The sequence below is a fragment of the Danio aesculapii genome, chromosome 15 (genome assembly GCF_903798145.1).
Source record: "Danio aesculapii chromosome 15, fDanAes4.1, whole genome shotgun sequence".
Lineage (NCBI taxonomy): Eukaryota > Metazoa > Chordata > Actinopteri > Cypriniformes > Danionidae > Danio > Danio aesculapii.
The window spans coordinates 42,190,922-42,210,161 of record NC_079449.1 but is presented as its reverse complement, the minus strand read 5'-3'; the positions used below and the strand labels follow the sequence as shown (position 1 = coordinate 42,210,161).

Genomic DNA, 19,240 nt, shown 5'->3' with positions numbered 1-19,240 from the left:
AGATAGTTCACTGAGTGCTTCTTATTAGTACCAAATTCTAGAACATAAGCTTGTATAAAATGGGTTTCACTTCAGTAATCCTGCTCTTGCTGATATCTAAACTGCTAAACTCTCTATGGTGGGTTCACACCAAAAGTGAATTGAAGTATTCGAGTGAGTAAATATACACAAAATCAATGCCAATGTTGGGATAGCTATATTTTTAAGTAGCTTGACAGCAGCTCAGCTAATTATGATAAAGTGTAGCTTTTCCAGTAGCTAGCTATTTTTTACCAGAAAATAGCAGAGTTGCTACATTAAACATTAGCTGAAGTTCTGTATCTTGACTCTTGACAGCCTGTAAAAACTATAATGAAGCATTAAGCTTAGACATTATGATTGTATTGTACAGTTTAAAAGTATCAAATATTTAACTTAAAATTAACATTTATTGTCGGCGCCAATAGCCTAGTGGTACTGTGCGCCGACGTGCTCATGGCGATCTGAGTTCGATTCCCGGTTCAAGGTCCTTAGCTAATCCTTCCCCTCTTTCTGTTTTCAATGTTTTCCTGTCTGAAATCTCTACTGTCCTTTCATAATAAAGGTGAAAAAGCCCTAAAAAAATTATTGTTAAAATTTTTTTTTTTACATTTATTTGTGTTATTGTAATATATACCTTACTATTTTTTCCAAAGTAACTTGTAGTGTAGCTAGCAACTTTTTTTAGAACTTAGCACTTAGGTTAAGCTACAGTTTTAGAATAGCTTTCCAAGCACCGATCAAACCACACATCTGAATAGAGGTGACGTTCAGTCGGATCGTGCAAATGTGTGGAATTAAAATAGTATCTTCAGCACAAATTAAATCAGATCATTTTCGCTTTTTATAACTTTCAGGGTTCCCACGTTTTCATGAACGGTGGATTCAAGGACTATTTAATTGTGAAAAACTGATTTTAAAATGTAAAAATTCATGTTGAACTCAATACTGGTTATATTTAAATGTGGTTTGTGAAATATTGATAAAATATGTATTATTTGTCAGTGTTATTGTAACTCATTCATTCATTCACTTTCTTTTTTGGTTAATCCCTTTATTAATCTGGGGTCGCCACAGCAGAATGAACTGCCAACTCATCTAGCATATGTTTTACGCAGCGGATGCCCTTTCAGTTGCAACCCCTCACTGGGAAACACCCATACACATGCATTCACACACATACACTACAACTTAGCCTCCCCAATTCACATGTACCACGTCTTTGGATCTTTCGGGAAAACTGGAGCACCCGGAGAAAACCCACACGAACACAGGGAGCAAGCAAACTCCACACAGAAATGCCAACTGACCAGCCGAGGCTCGAACCAGCGACTTTCTAATTGTACATAACTAAATTTAAGATTTTTAAATTTAGGAACTTTTATTTTACTTCAGCTTAGTCCCTTTATTCATCAGTGGTCGTCACAGCGACAGCACAGGGAAACACATACACTCTCACTATGGCCATTTTACTTTATTCAATTCACCTGTAGCGCATGTCTTTGGACTGTGAGGGAAACCCAGGCGAACACAGGGAGACCATGCAGACTTCACACAGAAATGCTAACTGAAACACCAGCCGGGACTCGAACCAGTGACCTTCTTGCTATGAGGTGACAGTGCTAACCACTGAGCCACCATCCCACCCTATCTAGAAATTTTTTAGTTTGACAATTGAGTACAGTTTTCTAAGTAAACCTAGGTCCTTGAAAGAAAAAAAAAAATTGTTTATGGTGAAGTACTTTCCAGGCCTTGAATCCATATGTTTGAAATTTAAGTAGAGTGGGAACCCTAAACTTTAATTCTAATTGGCTTCATCACACATGTTAGCTCATGAATCATTAAAAACTGCTATGACATTATTATAGTTAATAAATAAAATGCAAATTAAGTGAAATGAGGGTAAAAACGGGTGTATGGCTGTAAATGTAAACACTAGAGGAGTTGTATGTGTAGGCACCTCTGCGGGGAGTTCCCGGCTCTGGCACGCGAGCAGGAACACCAGCCTCTCCCGGAGCGGCAGACTGTCTGTCTTGATGCTCTTGAAGCTGACGAATGGCAAAATCCAGAGCGCTGTGACGAACCTCCTCACTCTCCGCAGACTGCTGACTGATCACCTGCTCCACCACCTCTCCATCACCTGAAACAGCAAAAGGTCAGCTTCTAAAATCAGAAGCACTTACTATAATTTACTATGAAATAAATGATTTTTGGTTGAAGCAAATGAAGAACCACTTTCATGATCAGAACGCACATCAACTGCTAAAATTAAAATCTGATGGCTCATAAAATGTCATAAAAAAATAATAAAAAAATCTGTATAAGTATTTTCAAACAAATAATATTTATATTTTAGGTTTCAGTCATTCAAATACAATTTCACCATATGGCTTGAATAGCTCTGTTTGGAAAGAAATCATTAATTTAGATAAAGACCTTTCATTACGTTTGGCTAGCTAAAGCGATTTACTACCGGGAGAGGGGTAAAGTCGAAATTGAAATTGGGGGGCACGTAATTAGATTTGTAAAGCTTAACTTTTCGATATTAAAGTGAAAAATCAATTCCGTTGGAGACGTCCAATAGATTAATAGGTACCGAAAAAATCCACAGAGAGGGGGGTGATCACCAGAATGGGAAAGTCCCAGAGTAAAATGAGAAAATATGATACAACGGTGTTTTGAAATTTGGAAAAACTGTCTTTACGCCGTTATATTATTTGTTTCTATTTTATTTATACTTGTCTCTTTTGTTCCTGTTTATGTAAAGCACTTTGAATTGCCACCGTGTATGAAACGTGCTATATAAATAAACTTGCCTTGCCTAGATTGATTGGGGTGAGTTTGTAAGGTTGTAAAATCATGTATAAAAAAACTAACAAATTGCAAGCAAAATAATTACAATAGAGCAATGAAATAAAAATAAACAATGCTTTATAGTTTTCTGGAGAGTCAAACAGTATTCAGGTACACAGTATAGTCTTCTTTTTTGTGCCCAAATCCTTTAAACTCCCTTGAAATGCCTTTAAAACACATGCAAATTATAAACTCTGTCACTTATGGTTTTACTTTGCAATGACTCCACAAAAGTCAACTGCAGATCAACTATAATTCCAACTCACCATTGCAGACACACACTGCAATATTAATGCTGAAACATTATATTGTGCAGCCCCACCATCAGCCATCATATATCAAACAATATGATCAATATTATGCCGTTTAAATGACAAAAACGTTTTCTTACACATATTTGAGAATTGAAATATCAGACATTTTACAATATAATTAGGACTTTCGTTAATATTTGCATAAAAGGAAAAAACAAAAATGTACACGATAATATGCATAAGTCATTGTGGCTGTGGTTGTGTGACGTTATGAAATTGATCCGTTGTTTTGGGAGCTTTAAAGGGGACCCATCGTGCCCCCTTTTACAAGATGTAAAATAAGTCTCAGATGTACTAGAGTGTATATGTGTATAAGTTTAAGCTCAAAAAGTGTACAAGTGTATACGTTTAAGCTCAAAATACGCAACAATTTCTTTTATAACTCTTTGAATTTGCCCCTTAAAGGCTTTGATTCAAATTGTGCCATTCTGGTGACTATCACTTTAAAACTAAATGAGATTGTGCTCCCAGGAAACAGGATAAACGTTCTCTCTGTGAAAAGCTGGAAATGTCAAAAAAAAAGAGGCTCAGAAGAAGGTAATCTATGAAGACTATGGTGTTCACTTGTGCATCCTAAAACTTGACAGTCATAATGCTTCTTACTTGCTGACATTATCTTTTGCAGGTACGGTATGAAAACTCTAATGGTGGATGGCTGCTTCTCACTCAGGGCTGTCTATGGTAATGAAGCATTGTCACTAATGGGCAGGGCTTTCCCCTCCCATGACATGTAGAAAGGGAGAATATCAGAAGTGTTTCTGTAGAATATTTTTATGAAGTTTGATAATAAAAGATAAAATAAATAAATTTTTACCATTAGAGGCTGGCTATATTCACAAACTGTTCACCATAAAAAAAAAAAAATCGGAATTTTCCATAATAGGTCCCCTTTAAAGCAATATGTTCTAAATAATGGTCACAATTTTTTTTTTAAAAGTCAGCAGGAATACTTGGAACTTATGTGTATAAGGGTTAATACAAAAGAGAACTGGTTCAGAAACTGGTTCTTCTGTGTGATATTTACAGTGAACGCTGTGCTATGCCAAAGCAGTCAACAGAGAAACAAGGGCATATTACAACACTGTTATGACAACACTAGGAAACTTACTCGTAGCAACGTAGCCCAGTTGAGGAACTAGATGCTCATCTGCGATATTTTCTCTTCCTGGGACCAGTCTTTGGAATCTGGGAGGGTGAGGGTTTCCATCCACGTCCACCAGGAAGGGAGGCGGCATCAGGTGCGGTGCCTGCTGGGTCTGCTCATCCAGAACAAAACCATTGGTGTCCCGGATCAGCGGCCGGTAGTCGGTGTGGAAAAACACCTGGTCTGGAAGCTACAGATCATTTTGGACGGATCAGAAGTTTGAGAAATTACACTAATTTTTATACCAATTGGCATGGTAAAAAAAAACGTTGCGATAGCAAATCAAACAAACCTTCTCATAAGGCTTGGAGCTTCCAAAACCAAAAATGACCAGATGTCCATGAGAGTCTGTCATTGCAAAGCGATGGCCATCAGGGGTGAACTTGCAGTCAAATACAGCACCATGTCCTTGACCTTCGATCTGCACAACAGAAAAAAAAAACAGCATGTCTATAATTAATATGGTTGGTTGATAAGACTTTATTCAGCTTGGACAGTACAGATTGATAACCAGTGGTGGAAAGAGTACTGAAAAATCATACTCAAGTCAAAATAGAATTACTTGCCTAAAAATGTAGTGCAAGTAGAGTAAAAGTATGTGTTGTAAATATAACTCATAGTACGAGTAAAAAGTAGACCTTTCAAAAGTACTCAAGAGTAGTGAGTATTACACTGTTAAAAGCTGATGCATTCACATGTAATCTGTGTGTGTACGTAACATTCTGTAGTGCGTTTAGTTATTGCCCAGCAGGCACATTTACATTTAGCAGACGCTTTTATCCAAAGCGACTTACAAATGAGGACAAGAAAGCAGCAGTGAACAAGTGCTATAGACAAGTTTCAGGTGTGTAAAGTCTAAGAAGCAAAGCATTAGAAATTATTTATTTATTTTTTTGGTAGAGAGAGAGAGAGAGAAGAGAGAGAGAGAGAGAGAGAGAGAGAGAGAGAGAGAGAGAGAAGAGAGAGAGAGAGAGAGAGAAGAGAGAGAGATAGAGAAGAGAGAGAGAGTACAGTTAGTGGTATAGCCAGAGAGGCAGTTACAGATTAGGAGGGAAAGTGGAGACTAAATAGTTGAGTTTTTAGTCGTTTCTTGAAGACAGCAAGTGACTCTGCTGTTCTGATGCAGTTAGGGAGTTCATTCCACCAACTGGGCAGATTGAATGCGAGAGTTCAGGAAAGTGATTTCTTCCCTCTTAGGGATAGATTCACAAGGTGATGTTCATTCACAGAACGCAAGTTTCTGGAGGGCACATAAATCTGCAGAAGTGAGAGCAGATAAGAAGGAGCAAAGCCAGAGGTCGCTTTGTAAGCAAACATCAGAGCTTTGAATTTGATGTGAGCAGCAACTGGCAGCCAGTGCAAACGGGTGAGTAGCGGAGTGACATGTGCTCTTTTAGGTTCATCAAAGACCACTCATGCTGCTGCGTTCTGAAGCAGCTGAAGAGGTTTGATAGAATTAGCTGGAAGCCCGGCTAGTAGAGAACTGCAATAGTCCAGTTTGGAGAGAACAAGAGCTTGAACAATGAGTTGAGCTGTATGTTCAGATAGGAAGGGTCGGACCTTTCTGATGTTGTAGAGTGCAAATCTGCAAGATCGAGCAGTTCTAGAAATGTGGTCAGAGAAGTTTAGTTGGTCATCAATCGTTACTCCAAGGCTTTTTACCATTTTGGATGCAGTAATGGTCGCCCCATCCATCTGGATTGAAAAGTTATGGTGTAGAGTCGGGTTGGCAAAAACTTCAAGCATTTCCGTTTTCGCGAGGTTAAGCTGAAGATGATGATCTTTCATCCAGTGTGAAATGTCTGACAGGCAGGCTGAGATGCGAGCTGGAACCGAGGGATCATCAGGGTGAAAAGAGAGGTATAGCTGGGTATCATCAGCATAGCAGTGGTAGGAAAATCCATGTTTTTGGATGACTGGTCCTAAGGATGTCGTGTAGATGGAGAAGAGAAGTGGCCCAAGAACAGAGCCCTGAGGTACCCCAGTGTTTAGATGCTGTAGGTTGGACACCTCTCCCCTCCAAGACACCCTGAATGACCTGTCAGAGAGGTAAGATCTGAACCATTGAATAACAGTGCCTGCAACGCCCAGTGACTCAAGCGTAGATATCAGTGATTAACATCATAAGACGTTAATATTAGGTTAGATTTACGTTGTGATGTCAGGTGACCGAAATTCAATGTCTAGCCAGCGTCTAAAGACAATGTTATTTTAATGTCCAATAATGCCATCAAATGACGTTGATAATTGGTTGATTTTAGGTTATTAGAAAGTGACCAAAATCCAACGTCGAGCCAACATCTTAAACCAAAGTCATATTGACATCAAATATTGACATTTATTCGTCAGGTATGGCAACAAAAATCCAACATCTGATAGACGTCATAGTGATAACGTCCACACACCGTCAAGCTGTAACATCATCAGATGTTGATATTTGGTTGGATTTAGGTTGTACGTTGACGTCGGCCTGACGTTGAGTTCTGACGTCAACCCGATTTTCATTTCCAAAAAAATGCAACGTCCATGACGTTGGGGTACAACGTCAATCTGATGTCTTGTGTTTGCTGGTTGTTAAGGCCATTTCATCAATGTACAGTAAACATCCCTCATCTTCTCATCAGTGATATGCATCTAAATGGTCTCTGGGTCATTGCATGTAAAGATTTTAGACATCTTCTTGGACACTTTTAATGCTTCCAAAAGGTTTGCTGCATTTATAAAGCGCCCATGTCTTAAGGAAGTTCATTATGATGCGATTTACCTTGTATGTGCGATTTAATTGGACAGGAATCACAGGACTGATTTTTCCCCATAGACAAAAACTAAAGTAGTGACTGCAGGTTGAAGGAAAGTAGTGGAGTAAAAGAATCAATACTGCACTAAAAATGTACTCAAGAGAAAGTAAAAGTACACATTTTTAAAGCTACTCAGTAAATTACAATTCCTGAGAAAAACTTCTCAATTACAGTAATCTGAGTATTTGTAATTAGTTCATTTACACCACTGCTGATAACATTTTTTTAAATATTATTTAAATTGTACTAAAATACAAAAACAATGCATTTAGGCCACGATCACACTGAACGTTTTTTTTTTTCATTGAGAGGCAGCTTTGTTAAAAAAAAAAAAAAATTCTATTGGCAGCGAGCGTTTGGCACACTATTTATGCACTTTGAGTTTTAACTTCCTTGCGCCGCCTACATTTTTGACAGCACTAGGAGACCCTGCAGTTGAATTTTTTTTTACAAAAATAAAAGTTAAAAGATAATTGGGATACTCTACCATATTAAAGTAATGCATGGTTTTGGTGCCCTTGATGAGGTCCCATACGAAGACATTGCCATCATGACCTGCAGACAGCATGATGCGAGGGTCATAGGGATGCGGCTCCAAAACAAACACCTCTGCCTCATGACCCTGCGAGCAAGTAAAGAGAGACCCATTCAGCTTTATATCACATAACATTCTATTTTTAAACATTCCAGAGTTCACTAAACATACCATACATAGAAAATAGAAAACTACAGTCTGATTGGCTGCCTACTAAATGTGCAAGAAAATGGATCAACAGGTTTGCTAAGCTAAAAGACATATTGAGCTTTGAGAAAAAGAAACAGTATTTTTTCAATGAACTTCTCCTTCAGCTAAATCTTCAGATCTGCGCAGTCTTACTTTGAGGATATGCAGCAGCTGTCCAGTGTAGGAGTTCCACACTTTGAGGAGGTGATTGTTGACGGCGGTAATGACTGTGTTGTCGTGGCGATCCCAGGACACCATGGTCACTTTGGGTTTGAAGAAATTTTCATCGTCTGTTAAAGGTGCAGACCTGTGTCAAACACAAAAAAAGGCGCAACTTTATTAATGATTCGTTAAAAGTGCCATGATCTGCTGGAGTTCATCATTCCATACCCTGGAAGAGTGGCGGACATGTCCAATAAAATGCTCTTCCACTGATGTCTCTGATGCAGTCTCCATATGCGGGCAGTGCCGTCTCGACTGCCACTCACAAACCTAAGACACATCTCACAATTAATTTATTGTCTTATTCAATTTTAGCCATGCATCATATGAACACAGCATACCAGAAGATTTGAGTTCATTACAATGCAGATTGATTTAAAAAAAAAAAAGAGAAATTTATTTTCTTATAGCCCAGCTCTAATATTCATACTTCTCAAATGTTTGTCTGTTGTAGTTTATGATGCATGTTGTGTGTCATTTGAGTGCTAATGGGGAATTTGTACACAGACTTTTAATTTCAGTCAGCCAGCCCCAGGGCTTCCAGTAAATTGTCATCCCAAAATGCAGCATTTAAGATCTGATTTCTTTATAAAACCGCAATCTTCACTTCCTGGCTGAGATACAATATAAAGTGGGTATCAAACCAAACAAGAAGCACTGCATTAAATTATATTATTCCATGTCATGTCTTTAAAATATGTAAATAATTTTACTTTAGTATTTTCAATGGAGTTTTTGCGCTAGCCTGCTGCTAATGACGGCGCCTGTGTTAAACGGTCTTTCGTCTCTTTTTACACTTTAACAACCAAATGGATGCTCAATTAATTATTATATTTGAATTACACAACAACATCGATGCTGTAAAAGGAACCTTGTGGAATTGAAAATAGTCATTATGGCTGAAAAACACTAGCTGTGCATATAGCCCATTAAACCACTTTATGACTTCAGAGATTTTATCTAGCTTCTAGTCCAAATATCTACAAATTCTTAACAATTAAGTAAAATATATAATCCGCCAGTGGGGTAAAAAAAATGCTGCATTTCTTTTATTGTTTTGGTGTAAAAAAATAAAATAAAATACACAAATGTACACAATTAATTTTTGATTGATTCTGCGCGATTATAAACAGTCTTCCCATTTGTCCAAAATATGGATGAAATTTGTGCCAATTTAAAAAAAATGCAAACTCAAAAAAATATTGCAACATTGAGAAAAAAAAACTTGGTTTTTAAAAAATTTTTCTGAAAACATTATTTTTTTGGGTTTTTTTTTTTTTTTTGCTTCTTAGCTTTTTTTGGACAAGAAACAAGACAAAATTTCTATTTCTATTAAAATATAATATTTATTTTTTTTAAATATAATATAATATTTTACACTCTAGTCATTGATAACACCTTTCAAATCATTTTATAATAAACATGAAATATTTTCCTGTTGTAAAATTAGTCACTAAAAACATTATTAGATGACACTAATACAAAAATATTACCTCTCTCCAGAATGACAGAACTGGATGCTGTCCACCTTGTCCTACAAATTAAAACAAAAAGTACTGTGAATCACCTGATATATTCCCTAAATCTGTTGGTCACTCGTTTATTCTTAAAAGCCAGTTTCTCTTACTGTGTGAGAGTCAAGCTCAGCTAGTTTTTCTGGACTGCCACTGCCCAGGTAGTAGATCCTGATGACATCATCTGTGCTTCCTGTTGCAAGGAACATGCCACCTGTATGAAGAGAAACAAATTTGCAATGAGAAAGCATTACCTAAACAGACAAAGAATAAAAAAAAGGAAAAGTAGCTGAAAAATTCAGTCCATCTCACCAGGGCTGAAAGAAGAGCAGACTGTCTGGACACCAGGCCTTGGCCTCTCTGTGAACTTGTGTTGACGATCACTGATAAATGTTATAAAAGACAAGGAGTAAATCTCAATTTGATGTCAGAGTCATTTTTCTTATTTTCTTTGAAACCTGATGAAGGATCCTCACCTGAATTCATTATTATTTACATCCCACTGCCAGAAACAGACAGTTGCATCAGTTCCTGTGGACACCATGTACCTTTTGGAGCCCTTGACAAATGGAGAGAACTGCAAAAAGAAAGAGGAATAGAAGCACCCGTTGAAATGAAACTGTACATGTTAAAAGGTCCCATTAAATTAAAATAATGTTTATTTTAGATGCTAGTACCAGTATGCTAGAATATAGTATGTGAATATCTATAAGATAGAGCGCTCAAAAATAAAGAGATTAAATTTGATAAACATCCAAAGCCTGCAGTTTGCCCCTTCCACCTAAATAGATAAAGTTTTTGACATGACCTTATACTTGTTTCTCATCAAATCTTCTAACCCACGGGTTTTCAAACTGTCGGGCGTGCTAGCTCAACAGCCAGCTATCTGGCACCTGTAGAGTTAATGCGTTCTAGTAAAATATATATAAATAAAATGGAGCGGTGCTTTTTTTTAAAACTAATGACGGTGAGTTAATGAAAGTCATACCGGTGAGCTGTCTTACAAAAAAAAGTGTCCATCTGAATCAAATCAGCAGGAAGCCCATCTGGATCTTCACTTACTTTGAAGACATACTGACTTACATGGACATCAGTAATGGTTATTTGCCTTAATCTGAATAAGACAATAATATAATTACGTGAAGTGCTTTTTGAATGTTGCGTCACCAGGCTTTCCACGTTTCCTGCAGAGTCTCATGTCATTTTGGGTGTTTCATCTTCAATTTCTCAACTTTAACTGCAGTTCGACAGTTTCACTTGCACTCATAAACATTTCATTCATGCCCCCATGACAAAATTGGTATTAGACGCGAATATAAAGGACTGGTGGAAGAGTGTTGTTTTTATTGATGCCGCACATCCAATGGAAAGAAAAAAACTTTTGCATTTTGTGTGTGTGTGTGCAAACATTAGGTGAGCAGGTTACATTGGAACCCCATGTCCTGTGGTCCTAACAACACGCTGAGTGACGAGATTTGCAGTGATCAGCAATTTGGCTGTTTGCACCAGACAGAAATTTAAATACAGCCATTCAGAAGCACAGAATAGTGCACTCACTCACGAATTGGTAAGGTTTATAATACAGTTAATACATATTAAACTTCTTTAACATTATTAAACGTACATGCTAAATCCCTGATATGTTGATTTGCATTATTTCACAGTTCTAAAGTTCAATTTCAAACGGTTTATTTTATTTTTAAGATCTAAGGTGAACTATCTGCTGCTGCTTTCAGTAGTATGGCAATAACTGTCAGGCAAAATGGCATTCAAACTCACATTGTTAGCATTTAACACTGAATAAAGCACATGAGGTGTACCTGAGGTGATCATTGTCTGTTTTCTGTTGTTCAGATGCAAAAAATAGAAGCCGTTTCTAATATATCAATTCGAGGTGTTGCTTAGAACAAAATAATATGAAAATATTCCTTCTATTGCGTGCCGTTGCTTTTATATAGAACACGATTTAAATCAGCCTTTAGGCTTGATAGTCGGACTCGCTGGTCTTCAATCTGGCAACCTGCACTTGCGTTTGTTTTCATTCAGGAATGCAATACGTACTTCAACCACTGGGTGTCAAACTTACATACTGCACCATCAACATGCTAAAATGAACTGCATTACTGTATTTGTACCACTATTTACACTTTTCTTTGGGCTTTCTTGTCTAAGTTACAACAATAAAGCTATACAATACTGGAAAAATATATAACATTGTATTGCAATAAGGATATTTCTAGTGGTTTAAATTCACAGCGTGTAATTTCCGCCCTTAGTGGGTGTTTATTGATAGCACAGGGGTAGTTTGATGACACTGAGATGGAATGTGGAATTGTGGGAGTTGTGGTCTTTTTTATATCATACAGGAATCCTGTAAAAATCATGTTCAGGGACGAGCTAGGATTCAACACTTAGTTGCATGAAGCAGAAGGTGGAGAGTGTTTGACATCATTAGCATGGCGACATCCTCCATGCCACTAGTTAAAGTTGCTTATATCTCTGAATTTAAACATTCTTCAAAACTTTTGGGATAACTTGAGGTCATAAAGTGGATAAAAGTGGATTTTTTTTTGGATATTTTGACACAAAAATCTACAGCAGCAATTGAAAAAAGATGGTATAAAGACAGGAAGACCCTAACTGATTGGTCAAATTTGGATAAACAACCTATGCATGCACCGCACAAAAAGCTTGGGACATAAATTAAATTCATTCATTTGCGATACAGATATGGGTTTTACTGTTATCTCAATAATAGTGATTAACTTTTTTTTATATATTGTGCACTGTGCAGCCCTATAAAATAGTCATTATTCAACAAAAAATAGGGGAAATTCATTTAACACATGGCTATGAAATAATAAGCTGCTAAATAGAATTCGTTGTGGCCACAATTGTTAAATTAGAGCTGATAATCAAGCAATATCTGCAAGACATTTTCTGTCATGTAATGATTTTTTTATTTAATGCCATGTCAGCAACAAAGCTGTTTTCATGGCAATTTCATTTCAATAATAAATAAAGGAAAACATAAATTGAATACGATTTTAAGTGCTACGATAAAAATTCTTTACAAATTTTCCAGGCGTCACTTTGCTAAAAAGGTCCTTAAGAGTTCATTTCATAAAAAAAAGTCTTCAGGAATCACAATACAGTAAAATGTGTTTCACTGTGAGATGAATTGTGCAGTAGAATCACTGAATAGGGTCTTAACCTTTGAGCAAAAAACTATGGGCTATTCTTGCATGTCCAATACGACATCCTGTAAAAATCCCTTTATCAAATCTAGTCTTAAAATTCTGTTTGAGAGTTCAGGTTGCATTTCATACGGTTTATTATTTTCAATGCATCGCACTCCACTTGCCACTCGTTTTAAATGTAAACATTGATAAAAGGTCTCGTCTCTGAAGAACAAGCTCGTTCATTTCCTGAAAGGTCAATATGTCCTGGAACCCAGCAAAAATGATATGATAAAACTGGTTTTGTAGATGGTGAACTTTAGTTAAAATATTATCAAACCAAAAGGTGATCATTTTTTGAAGATTCCATCACTTTGAGGCATGATTTAGAGTCTGTAAAAATGATAAGAGTTATTTTGTTGGACATTTTCTATATATTCCAATGCTAAAAGTAAAGAATGGACTTCAGCTGTAAATATTGACCGTTCTTAGGTCAGACTGATTCCATAACATTGGTGTTCAGTCACCAATGCTGCTTACGTCATTTTCCACCATTGAACCGTTTATAAAATTATTGGTGCGTGTAGAGAATATTGGCTTATAATATCCAGATATTGTTGTCTATATACACATTAGGATGAGTTGCTCTTTTCTTCTGATGTCCTAAATCCATAGTGATTATGGGCTTCTTTAATTCCCTATGACGCAGCGAGGTGTGTTTGACTTAAAGGGCACCTATGCTGAAAAATCTACTTTTCCAAGCTGTTTGGAAAGAAATGCAAGTATAGTGTATAAACTGTCATATTGGGGTGAAATAAACACACCCAGTCCTTTTTTTTTTTCCAAATTTAACAACATAAAAACGGTGGACCAATTGGAGCGGTTTTCGGATCGACCGCAACTTTACATACGAGAGCGGTCCCCCCCGCCCACTGAATTGATTGACAGCTGCGCGCATTAACATGTCCGGTAGTCACGTGTTTAATCATATCAACAAGAGAGGACGAGCGCAAAGCAACCGGGAACAAAAGGTGTGTTCAGTTCGCTAGGATCATCAATCATCATCAAACGTGATCAAGAGTGAGTTTTACAAGTTTAAAATGTTTTAAAACAGAGCACGTGTGTAATGAATTACAGCGATTCACTTCAGATTCACTTAATCAGCACAGCTGCTTGTCAGAACAATTATAAAGGAAGACGCTTCAATCGCGGTTTGTGGACATTAAATCGGGTTTATTTTGTACATTGACATAACAAATATCCATTCAGCAGTGGAGATTACCAGTATCATGTCACATATGCGTGCAAAACGAGTGCAAAGCTTAACGCGCTGTTTCTCTCTCTCTCTGTGTGTGTGTGTGTGTGTGTGTGTGTGTGTGTGTGTGTGTCTGCGTGTCTGAGCTATGTGTGTGTGGGTGTATGTCTGCGCTACGTGTGTGTGTGTGTGTGTGTGTATGTGTTTGTGTCCTCATTGTGTGTGTGTGTGTGAGAACTTTGTAATGACATTGTGTGTGACTCATTGTTGCAAATCCACAAAAAATGCATCAAATACTGATTGTTAAAGTTCTTACTGTAGTATTTCTCACACACGTTATGCGAGATCTGCTTTCTGAGGCAGCCGAGGGCGGCGATTGCTGACAGGCACGTGGGAACGGTGGGCGGGGAGGACTAGCCTTAGGTTTATGTTAAAATTTCGTAAATGTGGATTAATGCGCACACCAAATGGTCTGATGATTTTTGGCTTACTCTCATACAACTGCACAAATTGTGGGTTAAAACTGCAGAATCAGCTGGGTTGTTTGCATTTGCTTTTAATTTAACAGCATGCAGTAATGAAAGTTTCAGCCGTCTGTTTTTGGAGTGAAGGTTCATTGGCTTCAATGTACAAATTCTGTCCCGGTGATGTTCTGAATGTTCTAAAGCAAGCCGTAATCCTTGATGGTGTACTGTATTATGGATCGGTTTATATGAGTTCCTGGCAAAATCCTAAATCAAACTCCCATAGTCCAAACCGGATCGAATGAGAACTCTAATCATCGCCAATGTACAGTAAAATCCGCTCCTATTTAGTTTTAGCCAATACTTTGATCATTTTCATAGCTTTCAGGTACTTGTTTTTTTTTTTTTTTTACAATTTCAAATGAGTGATAAGTCATTTTGTTGTCAAGAAGAAGACCTAAAAACTTGATTTCCTTTGCAGTAATGTGTACAGACAGTTTTTGTTCTAGAGAACATTTTCAACAGACCACTGATTGTGTAAATACCTAACTGTAGTTACATTTTCTGTCATACAGAGTTCAAATCCTTGTTCTCGATTATTTCCAATCCTGTCCCTCTCTCACCCTCTTGTTCTCCCACTTTATTTACTGTCCTCAGTACAATGTGACCTCAATCTCCACAAACCAGCAGAAGAAAAATAATAGATACTGTTGTCAAAAAATAAGTATGTGCTCTCATGGCCTCTTCATTTGTGGCCGCATTGCAATAATTTATTTTCTCATTTCAGCTAACTTGCATCATAGCTATGACTGAGTCATGAAACATATGCCCTCCTTTCCTGTTTTACCTAAAATGACAGAACTAATGATCGAGTAGCTAAAACCTTTCAGTTCAGGTATTTGTATTACGGTGTATGAAAAGAACTGCATAAACCCTCAACAATCACGGCAGAATTCCAAATGGAGTAACATTAAGTGTTATATTATGAAGATATACAGTTGAAGTGAAAATTATTTGCCCTCCTGTGAATTTTTTTCTTTTTCAAATATTTCCAAAAGGATGTTTAACAGAGCATGGATTTTTTTCACAATATTTCCTTTAATATTTTTTTTTCTGGAGAAAGATTTGTTTGTTTTATTTTGGCTAAAATAAAAGCAGTTTTAAATTTTTTAGAAACCATTTTAAGGTCAATATTATTAGCCCCCTTAAGCAATATTTTTTGGATTGTCACCAGAACAAACCATCGTTGCCTACCCTAACTTGCCTAGTTAACTTACTTATGCCTTTAAATTGCACTTTAAGCAGAATCCTAGTATCTTAAAAAAATATCTAGTAAAATATTATGCACTGTCATCATGGCAAACAGAAAAAGAAATCTAATAAAAAAAAGTTATAAGAAATGACTTAAAACTATTATGTCTAGAAACGCGTTGAAAAATCTTCTTTCCATGAAATTAGGGAAAAATATACAGGGAGGTAATAATTCTGACTTCAACTCTATTATATTAATTACTGTAATTATAGTTTATAGTATTATTGTTTTACACTACCTTTAAAACGTTCTTACTCAACTATTGTATAATATAAATAATATAACACAAAATTGGCGGTAGAGTATAGCAAGAGAGCCAGTTCATTGTTAATAAGATAAATAAAGCTCGTAAGCAAACCTGTCAAGCTCCTGAATTAATTTAAAGAGATAGTTCACTTAAAAATTAACATTTACTCATTTACTTTCCCTCAATTGGTCATAATCCTGTTTGAGTTTATTTTCTTTTGTTTGATGTTTTGAAGAATGTAGTAAATCGATAGTATTTGAAAATGTTTTTTGTTAAACATAAAAAATATATGGCTGTTGCTTTCCAACATTCTTCAAAACATTCTCCTTTGTGTTCAACAGAAGAAAGAAACTCAAGCAGACCTGGAACAAGTGGACGAGGAGTAAATGATGAGAGTTTTCATTTTTGCGTTAACTTTTCTTTTAAAGCATATAGGAATGGGTATCGTTAAGGTTTTACCGCTATTACTACTTTTATCGATACCACTCAATCGGTTCGGTACTTTAATGGTTCCCTTATCTGTACTTATTGTTGCGTTTTCATTCGTTTTCTTTTCGACTTAGTCCCTTTATTACTCAAGGGTCGCTACAGTGGAATGAACCGCCAACTTATCCAGCATATGTTTTACACATATCAGTTTTTAAACATTCTTCCGGAGAAAAATCAATGTTTGCCTTTCTGACAGAAGTCGGAACCTTTCTTGGCTTATTGTGCTCCCTGCAGTTGAAAATACCCTTTTTGAGTTGCAAAATGCAGTTAAACAATTAGCTGTGTCTAATGTTTATGTTTTATCATTAACACATTCACATAAGTGAGAACAAAACTGTGTTTGGGATTAAAAGTAATCGAGTTTTGGAGCTTTATGCAATTTAAAAATAAGCAGTTTTTTTCTCAAGCATATTTTATTATTATTCATTTGTAAATACAGAGATGTAAAAGGATTTTAATGTTTAAAGGTGCAATAGGTGATTGTCTTCAGAAACAGTTTTCGTTGCGCAGGTTAAAAGTCTTTTCACATTCCAATAGTACTGAGAGACCATAAGTAAATAATATAAATGTATTTATGTGTATTTTTATATTCTGGGTGAGGCATAAGACTAAAAAATTTTCCTCTAGTTAAAAGTTGTTGGGCCGATAATTCCTATAATTCTGATAAGAAGCCCAAACTGTCTGTCAGCAAATGTAGATTTGTACAACTGCGCACCCGTTCACGCAGATCCGCCATTAGCAAGTGTACGCCTGCCGCATGTTCATGTGCAGACAGCAGTAAAAACAAATGCTGAATCAAAACCTTTTTAAATTCCTAAATCAATATTGGAGTTACTTTTGCACGGTGGAGGAAGGATGACACAACTCAGGGTTTCTACAGGTTTCACATAATCAAATTTGAGACATTTTAAGACACTTTTAAGACCATTAAAATGAAATTTTAGACTAATACAGATGATTAAAATCAGTTTATTACTGGAATTATCATGAGGAATCCTATATTTATTTTTTGTTTTCTTTTTTTAATGGGGAATTTGCTGTAAAAAATGTATAGCAGCTGATGTGAATTGTTTCTCCTCGCAATAAAAAGCTTAAATATAAAAAATAAGGTTTTATTGAGATGGATTGTTGGTGATTGGATGGATGTCGGCCAGATTAAGTAGTTTTACTTGGACAAAGCCAAATTAAGACGGTTTAAAATGATTTAAGACATAAAACATCGCGCTCTGACACAAATGTGCATGTATTTGACCATTAAAGTGCTCGCATTAAGATGCCGTTAGATGTGTGTGCTCTGCGTGTCTCCGAGCCTGTCCGAGGCCATGCGTGGCGCCCATACACACAACAGCATGTGCTCTATCGCGCTTTTAAAAATATGAATGATTCGAACGTACATCAATGAATGATGCGCATCCCGTGCTGCAAAAGTTACATTACAGGAACTGAACTGAGCTTAGCAGAGAAACAAATGTGTACAACTGGAAAGGGGGCGGTATATGATTACATATAATAATGGTTTTTCATAATCGTTAGAAGCCAAAATCGAAATCGAAAACAGATTTTCGATTAATTGCACAGCCCTACGTCAGAGCGTATCGATACTTCACTCCTTTACAATTTAGCACCAGTACCAATAAAGTGCAGAGTTTTGGTACACATCTCTAAAGGCATCCCATGAAAAAGTAAAATACTAAGGCTCTCTCACCTGTAAAGAGGTAATAGACCCGCTGTGGCCCTGCAGGACTGCCACTGGGGCACATGTACGAAGGCACCAGACTCGAATGGTTTTGTCGCAGCTCCCGGCCGCAATAAGAGTATTCTCAAAGTTAACAGCGAGGTCTGATATCTCCGCGTAATGTCCTCTGAGAGTGGAGTGAAGCCTTCCGTCAAACGAGGACCAGATCTTCACCAAGGCATCGTCGGAACCCTGAGGGCCAGGAAATAAACAGGGTCAAGATTAGGGATGTTTATTTTACATTGAACAACCATCATTTAAATAAACAACCAACTAATCCGTTTGCCTTAATCATTTAAGATGTTTACTTCAGAGGAACTGGTTCTTAATAATTTGGCTCTTCAAACAGGCATTATAAAAGCATTTATTAGTACAAAGACAACAAATTAGTCACCAAAAATATACAAAAATAAACCTTTGTAGATTTGAAAAGGTACCAGTGTGGTTTTGACTTATTCAGACCCCCTAGTTTTTTGCGATTCTGCGATTGCAGAATCCAACGCAAAAATCAACAAAAAGTCGTATTTTTGCGATGCTGCAAAATTCTTAATTAAACAAGCAAATTAATTTCAAAAAATATAAATAATCTCATAAAACATCCAATTCCAAACCATACTCTTGAATTATATTTATTTCAGTTTGCAATGTACTGTTTTACGTGACGTATAGACGTTGCATTTGCAGCGCACATGATGTATTTGAGTGTTTATTTATGTATTGATTATTTATTTATTGCCACATCAGCAACTTTCATGGCAAGATGGATATACATATAAATGTTACATGATAAAAACAAATTCGTATTACAATAAAAAGTTACTTATATAAATATATTAAATATAAATAAATATAATTCACACAAAAAAAATGTTCTAAGTTAAATATGATTTTTCAGTTCAATGTTTGATAAATATTTAAGATTCTTCCTGGTGATGTATTTTGAGTGTCTTTCAAAAAAATGACATGTCACCT

General features: G+C 36.5%; 1 protein-coding gene across 2 annotated transcripts in view; it reads right to left on the bottom strand.

Moving 5' to 3' along the window:
* The window catches only part of brwd1 (bromodomain and WD repeat domain containing 1), a 57,212-nt gene that overhangs the window by 31,455 nt on the left and 6,517 nt on the right, over positions 1-19,240 (bottom strand). For both annotated transcript variants that reach the window (XM_056473094.1, XM_056473095.1), the window contains exons 8-18: positions 18,239-18,460; positions 10,064-10,164; positions 9,900-9,970; positions 9,701-9,801; positions 9,567-9,607; positions 8,242-8,343; positions 8,005-8,158; positions 7,615-7,749; positions 4,622-4,750; positions 4,294-4,519; positions 1,979-2,158 (exon numbers count right to left, since the gene is read on the bottom strand). In XM_056473094.1, the coding sequence (XP_056329069.1) occupies positions 1,979-2,158; positions 4,294-4,519; positions 4,622-4,750; positions 7,615-7,749; positions 8,005-8,158; positions 8,242-8,343; positions 9,567-9,607; positions 9,701-9,801; positions 9,900-9,970; positions 10,064-10,164; positions 18,239-18,460 (1,462 nt within the window). The remainder of the gene's footprint in view (positions 1-1,978; positions 2,159-4,293; positions 4,520-4,621; positions 4,751-7,614; positions 7,750-8,004; positions 8,159-8,241; positions 8,344-9,566; positions 9,608-9,700; positions 9,802-9,899; positions 9,971-10,063; positions 10,165-18,238; positions 18,461-19,240) is intronic.